This window comes from Nematocida homosporus (genome assembly GCF_024244095.1).
Source record: "Nematocida homosporus strain JUm1504 chromosome Unknown 3488, whole genome shotgun sequence".
Taxonomy (NCBI): Eukaryota; Fungi; Microsporidia; genus Nematocida; species Nematocida homosporus.
This window is the reverse complement of record NW_026250625.1, coordinates 1-16,652: the sequence shown is the minus strand read 5'-3', so window position 1 is coordinate 16,652 and position 16,652 is coordinate 1. Positions and strand designations below refer to the sequence as shown.

At 39.5% G+C, this 16,652-nt stretch overlaps 10 protein-coding genes across 10 annotated transcripts; 4 read left to right on the top strand and 6 right to left on the bottom strand.

The window, feature by feature from the left end:
* Nucleotides 1–88: 88 nt before the first annotated feature.
* On the top strand, nt 89–907 carry NEHOM01_2280 (uncharacterized protein; the record flags this gene model as incomplete). Its single annotated transcript, XM_051491158.1, has 1 exon — nt 89–907. One exon carries the CDS (start codon nt 89–91, stop codon nt 905–907), a length of 819 nt encoding a protein of 272 aa, XP_051347118.1.
* A 406-nt stretch (nt 908–1,313) lies between these two features.
* On the bottom strand, nt 1,314–1,766 carry NEHOM01_2279 (uncharacterized protein; the record flags this gene model as incomplete). The annotated part of the gene is made up of 1 exon (XM_051491157.1): nt 1,314–1,766. One exon carries the CDS (start codon nt 1,764–1,766, stop codon nt 1,314–1,316), a length of 453 nt encoding a protein of 150 aa, XP_051347117.1.
* A 24-nt stretch (nt 1,767–1,790) lies between these two features.
* Nucleotides 1,791–3,485, top strand: NEHOM01_2278 (phospholipase A-2-activating protein; the record flags this gene model as incomplete). Its single annotated transcript, XM_051491156.1, has 1 exon — nt 1,791–3,485. One exon carries the CDS (start codon nt 1,791–1,793, stop codon nt 3,483–3,485), a length of 1,695 nt encoding a protein of 564 aa, XP_051347116.1.
* A 205-nt stretch (nt 3,486–3,690) lies between these two features.
* NEHOM01_2277 (uncharacterized protein) lies at nt 3,691–5,754 on the top strand (the record flags this gene model as incomplete). The annotated part of the gene is made up of 1 exon (XM_051491155.1): nt 3,691–5,754. One exon carries the CDS (start codon nt 3,691–3,693, stop codon nt 5,752–5,754), a length of 2,064 nt encoding a protein of 687 aa, XP_051347115.1.
* Nucleotides 5,755–6,046: 292 nt separating this feature from the next.
* NEHOM01_2276 (ERO1-like protein alpha) lies at nt 6,047–7,123 on the bottom strand (the record flags this gene model as incomplete). The annotated part of the gene is made up of 1 exon (XM_051491154.1): nt 6,047–7,123. The coding sequence occupies one exon, from the start codon at nt 7,121–7,123 to the stop codon at nt 6,047–6,049; it is 1,077 nt and encodes a 358-aa protein (XP_051347114.1).
* Nucleotides 7,124–7,153: 30 nt separating this feature from the next.
* Nucleotides 7,154–7,825, bottom strand: NEHOM01_2275 (protein transport protein YIF1; the record flags this gene model as incomplete). Its single annotated transcript, XM_051491153.1, has 1 exon — nt 7,154–7,825. One exon carries the CDS (start codon nt 7,823–7,825, stop codon nt 7,154–7,156), a length of 672 nt encoding a protein of 223 aa, XP_051347113.1.
* Nucleotides 7,826–7,844: 19 nt separating this feature from the next.
* NEHOM01_2271 (uncharacterized protein) lies at nt 7,845–8,126 on the bottom strand (the record flags this gene model as incomplete). The annotated part of the gene is made up of 1 exon (XM_051491149.1): nt 7,845–8,126. One exon carries the CDS (start codon nt 8,124–8,126, stop codon nt 7,845–7,847), a length of 282 nt encoding a protein of 93 aa, XP_051347109.1.
* Nucleotides 8,127–8,490: 364 nt separating this feature from the next.
* Nucleotides 8,491–10,245, top strand: NEHOM01_2274 (uncharacterized protein; the record flags this gene model as incomplete). The annotated part of the gene is made up of 1 exon (XM_051491152.1): nt 8,491–10,245. One exon carries the CDS (start codon nt 8,491–8,493, stop codon nt 10,243–10,245), a length of 1,755 nt encoding a protein of 584 aa, XP_051347112.1.
* Nucleotides 10,246–10,691: 446 nt separating this feature from the next.
* NEHOM01_2273 (26S proteasome regulatory subunit N6) lies at nt 10,692–11,873 on the bottom strand (the record flags this gene model as incomplete). Its single annotated transcript, XM_051491151.1, has 1 exon — nt 10,692–11,873. One exon carries the CDS (start codon nt 11,871–11,873, stop codon nt 10,692–10,694), a length of 1,182 nt encoding a protein of 393 aa, XP_051347111.1.
* A 1,072-nt stretch (nt 11,874–12,945) lies between these two features.
* On the bottom strand, nt 12,946–16,098 carry NEHOM01_2272 (uncharacterized protein; the record flags this gene model as incomplete). Its single annotated transcript, XM_051491150.1, has 1 exon — nt 12,946–16,098. One exon carries the CDS (start codon nt 16,096–16,098, stop codon nt 12,946–12,948), a length of 3,153 nt encoding a protein of 1,050 aa, XP_051347110.1.
* Between the last annotated feature and the right edge of the window lie 554 nt (nt 16,099–16,652).

Here is a 16,652-nt window from a genome sequence, read left to right as displayed (position 1 = left end):
CAACTCACCCCACCCCAATACTAACTTAAGTCAATTCTTATCTATAATTTGATAAGATTCCTTTATAACTCCAGGACTGACTGAGATTATGAAAAGAGTTGACTTTCCGGGATCTAGACATCCTCTACAGGAAAAGATCTTCCTTGGCTCTATTCCTTGCCGTCGTTGCTTTGTTTGTGGGCACAGGGTTATCGAACAAAAAGAGCCAGTTTCAGGTGTCAAATGGACCTTTTACGGATTTAAATACATAAATGGTATAGATTGTATGTTAGTGCAAGAGAGTACCTATAACCCAGTTGCTATCTATGAAGATGAACTTCTAGATAGACAAATGTGTCTTTGCACTACACCCGATAAGTACTTAGCACCAGTCGGCACTATCTTCAATGCACAACGCCCATTTTCTAGTTTAAATGAAGAGCGCCCAATCAATCTCTTTTCCCCAGTATTCACGGAATACTCTCCCTACGTTATCTCAACCGAAAGAATTATCCGCGGTCTGGACACCCGCACCACCTGTATGATCAAAAACATTCCCAACAAACTTACTTCCAAACAACTTGTAGTTATTCTTTCCTCCATTTGCTTCAACTCTTTTGATTTTGTCTATCTACGCATGGACTTCAAAAGCCATTGTAACAACGGCTATGCCTTCATTAACTTTAGACAGCCCAAGTACATTCCTATCTTCCAAGCAGCCATTCAAGGCAAGCGCTGGAAGAATTTCAAAAGCGAGAAAAGGGGTGACATTGCCTATGCTCGTATCCAAGGTCTGCCCATGCTCCAAAATCGCTTCAAAAGAAGTGACATCCTCTCAGCCAGTCGTGAGTACTGGCCACTCATCTTCAATACCCAAGGCGAAGAAATCCTAGCCAGTGAATGGAAAGCCCCAGCCAAGCACTCCTAAATCCAATACCATCCCATCCCAAACTCAACCCAACCCAATACCAACCCAAGCTTAACTTTATCTAAACTCAACTTAATACAATCTAATACAATCTAATACAACTTAATACAACATAACTTTATATAAACTCAACTGAGTATAACTTTATCTAAACTATATCTCAACTTAACTTGATCTAATACAATCTAATACAACTCTAACCACAACTTAACCTAATCTAATCTAAACCAAACTCAATCTAAACATAAACCCAACTTAATCTAAACATAAACTAAATACACCCATATCTATTTACTCAATTAGTTATGCAATTAAACACTTACTCTGTTCTATCACAAACATATCTTAGTCCTAAGACTTATATCTATAAATCATATCAATTAGCACCTACCTTATTCTCCCATTATTATCTTAAACTTTGTAAAGATAACAAAAGATCTTTTGATTTTTTTAACAACTCAACCTTATCTGCTATGATAAACGAAGCAGCAATTGACGCCTGGCTATCATAAAACCACAAACCATACACCTCTATCTCCCAACCAATCGCCCTTTTAATAATAATAAACCGATCAAAAACTTCAACTCCAACTACCCCACTATCTACTAGTAAATGAAAATCTCTTGGTGTCTTCCTATTCAGTACTAACAAGCCTAAACTCGGCGTATCTTCTCTCTGATAAACATAAAGTGCTCCTTCTACTGGTAATCTACTCCAACTATCAGTATATCTATAAAGTATAACATTTAAAGTACTAAGTAAAAGCTTATGAAACATTGAATCTCGACTTTGTAAGACTCTTAGAATGATTCCACTATCTTCTTTACCTTCATCTGCTGGTTGCATCGCTGGTTTCATTTACGAACTATTTTTTTGTTGTGGATGTCAGAAATCGAAACTTTAGCCCAGATTCACCTTTCAGATATTAAAGATTGTCTGCGAGATAATAATTATCTGTTTACCTCTGGACGCGACCATTTTGTCCGTTTAGTTAGACTTGGTGATTTTAAAGAATTGAGCAAATCTGAGGACTTGTTTTGTTTTGTGAATTCTCTAAGTTATCTAGATGGCGTTCTTTATGCCGGGGCACAAGATGGATATGTTTGGCGGTTCAAAAGAGAGGGCGATTCTTTGGTCCGACTTGGTAAGAGCCAAGCACATAGTAGTAATGTTTGTTCTTTACGTATTGCTGGAGATAAGGTATTGAGTGCGTCCTGGGATGGAACAATTGGGATTTGGATGGCTGGGAAGTTGGTAGAGAAGATCCGGACTGAAAAGACTCTTTGGGCAGTTGAGATGCTGGTTGGTCAGTCGGATACTTTGGTGGCGGCCTGTACTGATGGAACTTTGTTGTACTTAGAACGGAAAGATGGTAAGTACGTAGGTGTAAAAGGTTTAAGATTGCATGAGTCTTGTATTCGAGATTTAGTGGTTGAGACGGATCGAATTGTTTCTTTATCTAATAATGGAGTTTTAGTAGTTTCAGAATTATCTGGGAAAGTCTTGATACGTAAAGACTTGAACTTGATTAGCTTTCGAGTGAAAAGGAATGCTGAAACGGGTGAGTATACTGTATTTGGTGATGAAGGAGTAGTTCGTGTCTTAGATAGTAATTTGGAGGATTTGTATACGATTACTTTGCCGGTTCTGTCGTGCTGGTGTGGCGAGGCGTACCAGGATAAAGTAGTGGTAGGTGGATCTGATGGCCGATTGTACCGGTTTGGGAGTGAGGGTAAGGAAGAGGCTAAAAGTCAGCTAGAAGGTTTACAAGTAAGTCAGACCCAGAATGTATCGGCTAGTGCCACTGATAGTACACCAGCTCAACAACCACAGTATAAGGTCGTGGATGGGAAGGTCTTTGAAAAGAAAGGTGATACCTGGGAGCTTTTTGGTGATCAAATAGATAGTAAGCCTAAAAAGGACCATACTATTAATATTGAGGTGGGTAATCGGACGTTGCAACTATCATTTAATAAGAAGGATGACTTTAATGAAGTAGCCAAAGGGTTTACTAAAGAACACGGCTTAGGTGAAGAACATGTTGAGGAGATTGAAGAGTTTCTGAATCGTAACTTTGGGCAGCGAACGAGTAGTAGAGATATTTCTAAGTATACTACGTACGATACAGTAGCTTGGGAAGGTCTAAAGAAGAAGATGGCTGAGTTCGATAAGAATGAGGCGGTGATGGGACTTATGCAAGATCTTCAGGATGGGCGGATAAATAGTAAGAGTTCTGGATTTCAAGCTAGAGTAGCCGATGCTGAAGTTGTTTTAAGTGAGTGGTTGCAGAAGCATTCGGTGCGTTTTCCGGTTCTGGACTGCTACAAGTACTTGGTGGCTAAAGGGGCTCAATTTGACTTTCTAGTTCTCCAAAGTCTTGGGGAGTGGCAAGATAAGCGGGATGCATTGGTTTTTGCTAAGCTAGCTACTAATATTTTGGCGTATGTTCCTGAGAATAGGAAGTATGTTCAGGCGGCGATGAGTTATATTTGTGATAAGGGTTTAGTGGCTCCTGATGTAGTCAGAAATTACAAACGGAACTTGTACTTGGTTGAGCAGTATGAAGCGGCGAAATAAACTAGTTTAGTTGTTAATTTGAGTTTTTAATGTTAGAGTTGTTTGTGATTGGTTGGAGATGGGAGGAGATATAGGAGGAGATATAACAATAAATGGTGGATTATGATGGGTTGGTGGTAAATTTTGCAAAATTTCCTTATATGGTAAATATTCACTGGCAAATCAGATAGGAGGATATTTAAATTAATATTTTTCTAACGGAGTGATGCAATCTCTGTTTCTGATTGTTCTTGTTCTTTTTAACGGTTTCATAAGTGCGAGTTCGGTTATTAATCAGCCTACCTTGCAGAATAATATCAAGGCATTCAACTATTCACAGCCACAGAATCAACTTGGAGATGTAGATCTAATTGGCCTGCCCGACCAACTAAATTCAGTTGAATTGAGGGAGTACACTAACTCTTTGTTGGAGAGTATTGATGCTAAGACTGAAGAGATAGGCCAAATAATCAAACGGTTTATTGATAGTATTAATCAGCAAGAACTGAAGGCAATAACAAGTAGTAAGCGACTGATTAATGATCCGGATAGAATGCAGCAACGTGAGTCTTTGGTTTCACTACAGACTAAATTAGAGCTCTTTAAAGATATGAAGAAATTCTACCGGCACTCGCCAAACAGGTACAATGATACTATTCTCGCCCACCCAGTACCTCAAACTGAAAGAAAACAGTACTGGGTGACTATTTCCCAACAATCAGCTAGTCAGCCTGAAAGCCCAATGATGGCTTTTAAGCACGCCAGATCGATTCGAAGTCTTTTACAGGCTGGTGTGCTAGATCCGGCGACTTGCGACTTGATTACGAAGTACGAGACTGAACTGACTAAGTTATTATCTGAGGCCGGACTAAAGCGCAATGTATCTGACTGGGTTGATAAAATAATCGAGTCAGTTACTCAGCTAACAGCTATGGGGGACTTTCAAACTCTTAAACCATTCCTTGACTACTACAAACTAGACGCGGTGGAAGACCGGATTATTGCCCAATGGCTCGATCCCATCACTAACCTTCAAGAGCTTACAATTCTTGAGGCTAATGATGATGCTAAAAAGGCACTTGATGTACTTCTGACCTTCCAGAACTTACGCTGCTTACTGGCCAATGAGTGCTTAGAGGATCAAGAGGAGCAGCCTGGATGGTCATACGAGCTTGTTACTGAAATAATGCGCTGGTTCCAGGTTGACCTGAATGAGTTTGCTTCTAAGTCCGTGGAAGATCTTGCGACCTCTGTGTCCTTTACAATCCGTAGCATTTGTTCTGGTGGAAATCATGACTTTGAAACTCTCCTAGAAGGCTTGCCCAAAGACAAAGTAACGAAGTCAAATACGACTGATAAGCCTGAATGCCAGCCAGTTAAAAGCCTGGTTGCTCCAACTAGTGCACTTCAGAAGAAGTTCTATACTCCCTCTTATCTTTTCAAAGAAGTACTGGCCGGTGCCACTAAAGAAAAAGCGGATGTAGCCTGTACCTTCCACAAGCTCATCACTTACATCTCCTTCCAGATTATAGACTATGTTGAGAAGAAGTTCTACGAAGTGAATAATCCACCACAAGATATTGTTTTACTTCGCTCTCTTAACATCACCACATACTATGCCACCAAGTTACAGTATCTAATAGGCACAGTCAAAGCAGATCTAGAATACAAAGCACCAGAAACTCTATTCAAAATCAATGTTCTAGGCCAAAATCTGTTAAACCTCATTTCCTACATCCAGACTTCTCCCCACTCCTTCGATCTCTACTTGGCCTTGAAGGCTGAGCATGAAAATGCCTTGAACTTGCTAGCTGCTATTGGTATTAGCAACCGCATGGGACCGTATCTCTTTTTGCTGAATTCTGTTCGTGATAGCAGTGATCAGATTAAAACTGTTATTAAAAATAGGGAATCAGATGCAGTAAGTCGGCTGAACAATACAATGACCGCTCTTCAAACCCAGTTGTACGTCTACAACTTGATGACTATTCCATTCTTTGAAATTCCTAATGATCCTACCGATCAAGTGCGCTTCCGCAAAGATGAAGGCAATCACGAGAGGTTATTGCTCCTTCCACGAACATCTGATGATATAAGCAATGTTGTTGAGTACTTAAAAGCCCACCCGATCCCCGGATCAACCATTCTACCATCATACAATGACTTAAAACTTTCTGGTTCGCCCCCGCCATACCATGGCACTCCACCCCCAGCTTATGAAAGCTCCAGACACCCTTCTTCCACGCCTACCCACCCAACCGACGATGAACAACCACCCGCCTACCATTAATCCGACCTGCCTCCACCCTCGGACTATACTCTCCCACCACGGACTAACTAAGCATCTAGGCCCTATCCGCACCCATTTCAGTACTATCCAAGACGAACCAAGCACTCTACCTGTACTTCAACTATCTAGTCATTAAATCACATTTTAATATAAACACTAATCATATCTTAATATAATCACCAACACAATACTAACCGAATACAAACTGAATACCAACCGAATACCAACACAATACTAACCAAATACCAACACAATACAAACTGAATATTAACCAAAATACACATCTTTATTGTTAGTGTCGTCTTTTGACTAGATCTTTGCGAGGAAACAACAAAGGAACACTTAGAGCTGAGTATGTACCATCTACAATTGCTCTTATTTTCTCCTGTTTTCGCACTTGATTGGCTTTCTTTTCCAGGACCTGCGCCAGATAGCGGTTGAACTGAATAGCTGCTGTAGACATCTTATTGATTAAATTGACCAAATAAACAATATCTGTAGCCGAAACCCTTGCCTGCTCATTTCGTGACTGTAACATCAACAGAATGGCACATTTAAGCCCTTCAAATTGCACCTTCCCCCAGACTTTACATCGCATGCATCGCACACACCCAATCAGATCCGATAAGGCCTCCGCTCGCTCCACAGTCCGTTGATCAACCGGATATTGATCATAGTTATACCGAACATCTGGAAGAGCTCTTCTCAACTCCTGACACAATATCATGGCCCCCGGATCGCCCTGAGCCACCATCTCCATGTACCCAATACACTGGGGCAGCAGTGATAGTAACAAGTCCAAGGTCGATTTCAAATTATGCAAGTACTCCGGCCGCACCTGCTGGCCCATCATCGCATAGTTCATAAACAGCTTACGCGAACTAGGATCCACATTATAGAAGGCGCATTTATGAATAGTCACCGAGCAGTGCACTCCACTCACGGCCATCCGCAATACCGGATCATCACGAACAACTTCATACATCTTCCCCCAAACTACCCATCCTTCTTTGTATCCTGTATATCGCTCAATGATCTTCTTCAAATCAAGACTTATGTACATCTGTTTCTGACTAGCCTCTTCAAAGAGAGTAAAGTGTTCACCAACATCCGCCTGAAAGTTATCCAGCCCATTACTAGATCGACCCTCACTATCACTCAGCTGGCAATGGGGTCCACATGAAGCCAATTGTGATCTGATTGTACTCGGACATACATAGCTAATAGGAACATTAGTTTTGGAAAACTTATCATTCGAACATAAAGCAGCAATCAATTCCCGTGCCCTTAAGTTATCGTAATATACAGTAGCCCCAAAAACCCCGCCCATCAAAACCAAAATCCATCCGAAATACAATGTATGCGTCATATTAGCTATGCCAAAAATAAACATTTATTGTCATTTCAATATCACCATAATAAGTAGATCAATCATTACTGCAATAACTAGAAAGTACATGCGCTTCTTCTTAACATCTATAACGGCATTGTCTGATATCAAAAAGTACTTTAAAGACTTCCCATGAAATAGAATAAACGATGCCAAAAGAGCTACCCAAACTAACTTACGCAGTAAAGCATTCAGAAAGAGTGCGCACGTCTTCATAATAACGAGTGGTACGTACTTATACCCCACAAAGGATAAAATGTCTAAGAATTCCATATCTCGTGCTTCAAAGAAGAAGCTCATTCCCTTCACCAGAACTACTTCTAAGAAGTCCAGGATGATGGCTTTAGAGGTTAGTTTGCCCAGAATCTCGGGTTTGAACTTATTCTGAATTTCTAATTCACCGGCTAAAAAGAGAATGTAAGTGACTGCAGCCATCAAGGGAATGTACAGATCAGGGGTATAGATTGCTGCATTCATTGAGTCACGGGTGGTGGTGGCTGCCCAGGCGTTGTGGCTGTATGGATAGAGGATTAATAGCAGTTTTTTGATTAGATAGATATTGTCAATTTGAAAGTAGCGGCGGAGAGACTCAAACCGGTTAGTGGAGATTGTTTTGTTGATATAGGAGCTGCCGAGCTGAAAAGCTTGTTGGCGAATGTCAAGGTTGAGTGGATTGTTCATTCAATTTTTAAAATGGCAATTAGTCTATTTCTCGGTAGAATTGTCTAATTCGTTGCCGAAAAGAGAAGAATAAAGAGATATCTTGGGGTTGAATGGGGTGGTAGGCATCGGCAAAGTAAAGTTGGCCTTTAGATACTCCGAATGCTCTGATCCATTGGTTAATTTGGAAGGTGACAGGTGTTGAGATAACGAGGTGTTTTGTTTGGTTTTGATATTTAAGAATGACATGTGGTTCTATTTGAGTGACTTGGCCGATAATGACAGATCTTTTGTGGTGCTTATCTAGTCGAGAGTAGACCATGGATGAAGATGGCGCAGAAAGAAGAAACAATAAATCTGGTCCGGAAATTGTTGCGGAATGACCTAATTGGGAAGTGTGAGTTGGAGATGATGGTGCGAATTAGAATGTTTTGGCCAATAGTAAGGAAGTATTTACAGCAAAGCTATGACAAGTACGATCCTGTCTGGCTGTTAAAGTTGGTCTTACGAGAATAATAAAGAGATCCAGTTTGGTTTAGATTAGATTGTATTGAGTTGGGTTGGGTTGGGTTGTATTGAGTTGTGTTGTGTTATGTTGTATTGAGTTATGTTAATGTGGTTGGTTAGTTGGCGGAACCAGATGATTGGGTCGTTGGAGAATAAAAGCAAAGAACGAATCTTTGTCAATGCGCTATCCTGAAGTGGGTGAGAAAGTGATTGTGGTCTGGGGTTTCATGATACTGGGTCTGCTAAATGTATGCTGGGCTCTGAAAGGTCCAACTGTAAGACCAAAGCGTGAAATACGGAAAGATCACTTGTTAGAGATACATAATAATGGGTTTAATAACTGTCAACGAAGATACAAAGTAGTGGAAAGACAAAACGCCGAAGTTATGCCACAAGTAAAGAATAAGTTCTACTTCAGTGGCCAAACAGCTAAAAGCATCTTTGAAAGATCAAGCAACGAGTTACAGAAATTCTTGCTTGACTGTGTACTCAATCAACCAAAGGATACACCGGAGATGCCATTAGAGTATTTTGTTAGTGAGCAGAAACCAGTCGAAGAGATAAAATCGGGTGACCAAGCCATATCGACTGCGCCGCCGCTGAACCATGTGAAGTTTAAGATTGAGCAAATGATTGAGAGTTGGCGCCTGGATTTTGATTTGGCTCTAATGAAATATCAGACTATTCCTGTTGATTTCTGTCGGTTAATTAATCTGCAGTATGTAGTGCTGACGTCCAGTAGCTTTGATGTTGAAAGGAACTTTTTCAGGCAGAATCAAGATAGTGGAGAAGACTGTGCCAATTACACTCTTGTTTGCCAAAAACTGGTTCAGGAACTAAGTAAGTGCACTAACATTCGTCGAATTGAATTCCGGAAAATGATTCTCTTCCAGCCACCCGTTTATTTGAGCTCCTTTCCTAATCTACGACAAATTGATTTTGTTGATGCGATCTATCAAGTATACACACTAGAGCATCAGGAGTTACAGGCTAACTATCGGCAAGAAGAAACCAATCTTATTCGGGCTTTATCACTAATTAGAGGCTTGGCCAGAATAAGATTTGTCAGATCGGACATTAAAATATACACCCAACTTAACAAAGCTTACGCCTCGCTCGGCGGAGTAGAGAAAGATCTGGAAGTTATATTTGACTCAATCGATATTTATGTAGTCACTGCTTTCTTCTACTACTACAACATGCCTTGCAAGCTTAGTGTTAAAGTTCAGAACTGGACCGGTATCAACTTTGACGATCCAAAGCAAAGCATGCAACAGAACAGTCTCCTGCACATGCATTTAGGCATCATTCCTAACATGCACCGATTGCAAATTCACTATCCTAGCAACCAGCCCATCCAAAGTCTGCAGCTTCTAAAGTTCATTCGCGCCCCTACCTACATCAAATGTGCTATTGATCTTGCCAAATACACAGAAAGCTTCCTAGAGGACGTAGACATTCGTCGCAACATCATGTATCATATTGAAAACATGGAAGTTCCTATTGAAGAGCTTAAATTCGACTTCTTTATTGATCTGATCGCTACCAAGCCCATAGCCTTTTCTAGTGTGAGATCAAAGGCTTGGATTAAACTCTTCAGACAACAGGATACACTTGACTTTCAGCTAAATGGTGATTTTGTTTCCACTATCCGTTGGCTTGAAAACAACCCAACTAAGCTGTCCTGGATCCTTGGCATCAAGACTCTTAAAATCCAAATACATCAGTTCGATGGTTGCGTCAATGATCTTGCTCGCCAAATCCGCAATCTATTCAAACAGCCAATAAGCAACATGGCTTTTGAATTTATTGAGGCATCCTTCCCCTTCATCGCTCCCGAAACTAAACCGGGGCAGGACGCTTCCGTAACTTTGCACAATATTGCCACCGACGATACTAACTGGTTACAGAGTATCTTCGGGGTCCAAGAATAAATTGTAACTATCTTATTAGGAAGAGATAATAGTTCTTGCAACTATCAATGTTCTACCAACATATATTCATATCATACTAAACGCCCATGAATTTATTGAAGCAATGAATCTTAAACCTCTTGGCTTATGAATACTTCCCATCGGTATCTATTGTCCCATCGATGACTGGGTAGTTTGGAATCTTACATAACCTGACTTCTTCTGAACTCATCAACTAACTACTAAGCAACTACTAACCCCAAGAACGTTTTGAGTATCTTTGAGTATCATCATTAATATGTGATTAGATAGAGTTAAGTTAGGTTGTGTTAGGTTGAGTTAAGTTAAGTTAGATTGTGTTAGGTTGAAATAAGATGGGACAAGATGTGCTGGTTTATGTGGGTGCTGTTAAAGATTAGATATAAAAGTGTAAGTAAGATTATAGTTAGTATTCCAAGTACAGACATTTATTTGGTTGCCGAGATGGTATTGGTGGCCTCCGAAAGAACATTAAGTATGTCCTCCATTTCAGCCTGTTCCTTATGGCAGCCTTTAACTTGTCTCTTAATGCTAATACACATGGTTTCCTGGTCAATTGTTCCATCTATCCGACTATCAAGAATCATGCGGCGCAATCTATTCTCAATAGTAGGCATATCAAAACCAAGCTGATTACCAATGTACTCAACATTAACATTAGAGTAAGGCTCAATAATCTTAAGAATATTGGAATCAATCAAAGTATCACAGAGATAAACCAAATGATTGATAAGAAATTGATCATGTGAAATACTTTTGATATTAGTTTGAATAATCTCATTGCAATCTTTAAGATTACGTTCAGCCACACACTCATTAATCTTACCCAGCATTTCTATGCACACGTCCTTTTGATAAGGCACTACTAACTTATGCCCCATTAAAGTCTTAGCCTCACTAGTCTTGTTCTCCATGATTTTCATCAGAATCAAGTACCGCGCACATTGAGCAGCCATCTCCTTATTCTGAACCATTGAAAACCCTTCTAAAGCTTCAAGAATATGCGAAGTAGCTGTTTTATAGTCACGTTCATCGGCCAAGTAAACACCATTAAGTAAATCTATCTTAGCCTGTAAGAAAGGAGGACAGTAAACGAAAGTACAAGTTGACTTAGACTGAGTAAGTGATGATTTAGCTCTAGGAAGATTCTTCAGTTCATAGTAAACCTTACTCTCTAGATAGTACAGCTTAACTAAACCTAACTTATCATCTTCTTGCTTAAGAATCTTAGCTGTTTCCAGTATTAAAGCTAAGCACTCTTTATACTCCTTAAGGGCTAGAAGAGTCTCAGCTTTGCGCATTTTGAAATCAAGTCTTAAAAGCTTCCTTTTGTTCTGTTCAGCCCAGGCAATCATTTCATCAAGTAACTTAATCACTTCTTGCTTATCTAAGCCTTCTTTCTCAACTAAATCTAGAGTATTCTTTAAGAAGATGGCTGCCGATGCTTTAGAAATATCTTTACTATTGGCGATGACGTGTAAAGTATTCTGAATATAAGGCGCATCATTACGGTGAATTGCCTCAGAGACTTCTTGGCGAATAGTAGCAAAGGCATCTGGACTAGTTAGAATTAGATGGGAATGAGAAGGAGAGGAAGTATCACTGTTCATAGTAAACAAAAAAATGGATTGGTTAGTATTAGTATGAGTTGAGTTATGTTATGTTATGATTGTATTGAGTTGTGTTATGGTGTGTTGTGGTGTGTTATTGTGGGGTCGTGTGGTGTTATGGTGGGGTTGAGTTGTGTTAGTTTGAGTTGAGTTGAGTTATGTTGTTATTATGTTGAGATAAGATTTAGATATGGATGTTAGTGTTATGTTAGTGTTTGTTGGAGATTGGGTTTGGTTTATCTGTGGGGTGGGTTAAAGTTGGTGGTTTAATGTCGTTACACAAGCACTACTCCATCCTTACACCAAATCGTTTATTCATTGTTGATTGCATTAGTATTAGGTTGTGGTTGAGTTAGTAGAGAATTCGAATTATATCAAACTTAACCCAAACTAACCCAATAGTAGCTGGATTATTAAAATTTGGGTATGACGTCATATCGCTGTCTACATTATTGAATGTACTAATAAATCTTAATTGGGTTTGGGTTGGCTGTTATTAAGTGATAGTGAACTTTGGTACTGTGGTTAAAGCCGTTTTATTAGAGGAGTGGTTTATGATTGTTTAATGAGATAGTTGTTTTTAAGATTGAGACTAGTGCTATCTTGATTCGTGGGTGCTAGGTGCTGAATCTACTGGGTTTGGAAGTGTAGTAGTCTAAAGCCCTGTGCTTATGTATTTGGGTCTAGAGTGGTGTTTTGACTGCTGAGTTAATAGCAGCTAGACTATGACTTAAAACAAAACATATAGTCTTCCTTTTTGGCAAATGATTGGGATAGAATTTGGTTTTAGTTCTTGAGTTGGTTTACGACTAAGTTGGTTTAGGGCTGAATTAGTTTAGAAGGAATAATTGAAAGATGGAACCACTTACTGTGATTCGAACAAATGGATATAACCCCTGGAATAAATCAAAATACGATATTTATGGTTTGATAAGGACGGAGTGGTGTAATTGTAGGATAGGTATAAATTGGGTTAGTCTATGGATTAGATAGAAACAACAGCAGAAGATTATATGTTGTATGTCTTAGGTTGGCTTATTGTTTATTGGGTTAGTATTGAATTAGCATTGTGTTAGTGTTGGGTTAGTGTTGGATTTAGCTCTACCTTAAAAAGGGTTTCTTGATCGGCATCACTTAGTTGGCTGTACGCTTGTAGTAAAATGTCCTTGAGGCTGAAATAGTCCCGCGTTAAAGTTGGCCCTTCGGATTGATTGGGTTGAAACACATCAAATCGAGTAATTGGCCGGGCGTAGAGATTATAGCTGCCATAGTCAAAGTTGAATATGCAACGGGGGCAAAGGGCAACGGCGCAATTGAGAATTAGCACTGAGATAGGCCCTATCGGAGATGTTTTGGGGAAACTCTGGGTTGATGAGCAGGACCGCGCACATAGACTGCAATACATTACTGCAGAAGACTTGTCAATCATCGTTATTTGGGGCAGAACTGTTCTCTCACCTTGGCAGGTAGGGTTGCCTGAACTTACAACGAATTCTTTGAGCAACTCTTCCAATAACTCTTGTGATAAACAAAAGAGATCAGTAGACAGGGGAGATTGATCGCCGTACAGTGTAGTATTGGGACTGAACCCATAGTTAAGAATATCAACACAAAACCGGCTGTTTGGCGTGTCTAAAATTTTGAACCCCAAGATATCAACAATCTGGCCATCTATGGTTAGTAATACGGTAGACATGCTCGGCAGAGCATCATGCGTGGGGCCGAAACACAGTAGATCACTAATATCATTGCTTTTTATACTAGAAAGATAAGTATAAGAGGAGCGGCAGCCAATCCAGTCATTCAATTCAACGTTGTCTGTTAAAATTCCACGACAACGGATTCTCTTTAGCTGTTTGAAAGATCCTTTTAGCCAACTTATAATGAGATTACCCGAGTACTCTAAGAAAAGCCTAGTAATTAGATCTTGGTCGTACTTCCCTGTATGAACAGCAGCTAAAAGTGCCTCTAGATCATGGTCAGTAACGGTCGGATGGTGTCTGTACAGAGATACAGAACAAAAATTGAACGGCCAAAAGAGCCCAGAGGTTGGCTCCGTTGCGACAGTACTGTTATACTCTTCTACGTACTGGAATATATTTGGATCAGGAGATAATGCAAGATTATTGAGGAACAATGCTATAACACCAAACACAGATATAAGATTGCATGAATTGTCATTATAGCTACAGGCTGAGTTGATGTCCGCAAACAAACACAACAGATGAATCAATTCCGAAGGAGAAAGGACTAGTGTGTTACTGGAGGAATATAGATTGATGGGCATCAGCATAGTGTCTTGACAGCCACTCCAAAAGGCATCACTTTTGATATAGCCATAAAGATCATAAAAGATCCTGGCAGTTCTTCTACTATCTTTCCACATGGCGAGATTCATTTCAAGAGGTTTTGACCAAGAGTCATAATCACCACTAATGTAAATAGATACATCTTTAATCAGCAAGGCACAGGTTGACAAGAAAGACAAGATGAAATCTCCACCACAATTCTTAAAGTATACAACACGGGCTTTAATAACATTCGAAGATTTAACCGCTGGCATAACAACAGTGATAGAATCAAAAATTATCTCGGCGTTATTGGTTAGATTTCCCAAAAAGCAAAACAAGCTACCAAGATTATCAAAAAGACACGAATCCGCATAGGATATCAAAACACGTTGTGTTACCATACCAGCAATCATCTCTTCGATCATTGATATTGCTGTGGTGAATATATTTATGGGTTCATTACAATCATCCACGCAACGACTAAAGACTGGACATAAAATATTCAACTGATACTTCAGTTCAGGCTTATCGCTCATCCCATGTGGATAAGTTGCTTTTAAGATATTGTGCTGAAAAAGTGGCTTGATATCACCAGCCGGCCATTGAAAGACAAGGGAGGTGTACAGATGGTAGATTGGACACGATTTAATATCCAAATGCTGTTTAGGTTGCTCCCAGACAGGTATATTAAGCAATCCTGGAACATGCACTAACAAAGACACCCAGTCCTCAATATTATTGGAGTTGCAATCACTAGAGCTTGATGTATTAGGATCAAGAGCCAGTTCAGAGTCACAAACGGTCAGGCCAATGATTAATTGAGCTTCTTTCACTTCAAAACAGATATTGTTTAATCGATTCTCTAGTTGACAGCACGTGAACATAGGGCAGTGTTCGCCCAGGTCAGCAATGACTGCCATAATGCATTGGTTCTTGATAATATCAATTTGAGTTGTTGAACGAACGATTATCAAAGTAAGATTACTCTTAACAACAAAGCTAGGCGGAAGCATTAGGCACATATAAATGAACGTTTGGTCCTCCACAATCAAAGTACTTATGAGATTCCGACGAATACAGAAAAGTAGCCGGCCAGTTGCTTCATCCATTAGGTCGTAGATTTCGTAGGGAGAGCCTTGTAAATCCTGAGTACTATACCTCTGTAAAGTAAGAGTCTGACACACATTCGTACTATACGGGTTTATCCAGGTATTAAGAAGAGCAGCACAAATATGGTCTGCTGTCAAAGTAATTGTATAGCAATCACTCCATTGGATAGGCCAAGGCCAGCATATATCACCATCTTTGGTAATAATATGTAGAGCTTTAAGCGGGGCATAGTAGTAAATTCGACTTAACAATGCGCAAAGACCAAAATGATCACCAACAACCATCAGCCGGACTGGTTTCTTATTGCGTAGATACCGTTGCGCACTATTCGGAACAGAGATAGAGATCGGGGAAATATTAATACCCAAAGGATTGGTAATGTTAAAGTATATATCATCTACATCTATTATCATTAACAAACAAACCATCAGCTTATTGATGTAGTATATCTTAAGCAGGGGCCCAACTAGTTTAACGCTAGAAGCAGTAACTTTAGAAACACTCATAAAAGCAGACAAATACGTAGCATCGCTATTCCAAAGATCAAGAGAAATATTGAGACTAGCATTTGGTGCATTTATAACATAAGCACCATTGATACAAGTAATCATATTATCATTAAGCCACTGCTGCGCATCATTGGACATATTAGCTAGGTCATCTACTTCGAATATGTTCCGCAAAGCCTCATCTATAGCCATATTCCCTCCAGTACTATCTTTATTTGAGCACCAGACTAAACCAAAGACCAACACAACAGCGTATAATTGCAGACGCCATCCTAACATCTGCATATCTTTCTTGTTATGCCAGTAGATAGCCATGTAACTTTCAAAATTAACTTTTCATATGGCGATATCTAAGCAACGCCAACCCATTTTGATATACAGCCAGATATATTGAAACAAAAATACCAGTCCAAGACTAACTGTATAGAAGAGCCAACCAAGAACCTTGCCAGCCGAGACAATCAAACCGCAATTTGATAGGATCTTACATTGAAAGAAGATAAAAACCATCTAATTTACAGATCTGCCCAATACCCAAAGTACATGAATAAAAACCACAAAGCACATAACTAGCATGTCTTTTTAGCAACCAATAAGTGATTGGGTTAGTATTGTCACATTAGTACAACTTGATACAACTTGGTCTAATCTTAACTTAGTACAACTTAGTACAATCTAAACTTAGTATTGGGTTAGTATAATATAAACTAAACTCAATCTTAACACAACATAATACAATCTAAACTTAGTACAACTTGGTATAATCTAAACTAAACCAAATATAACACAATACTTAACACAACTCAAATGCACTCGAAGATCTTAATATAAAAGCTTCTCGGGAAGCCACACACAATATATACAGATGA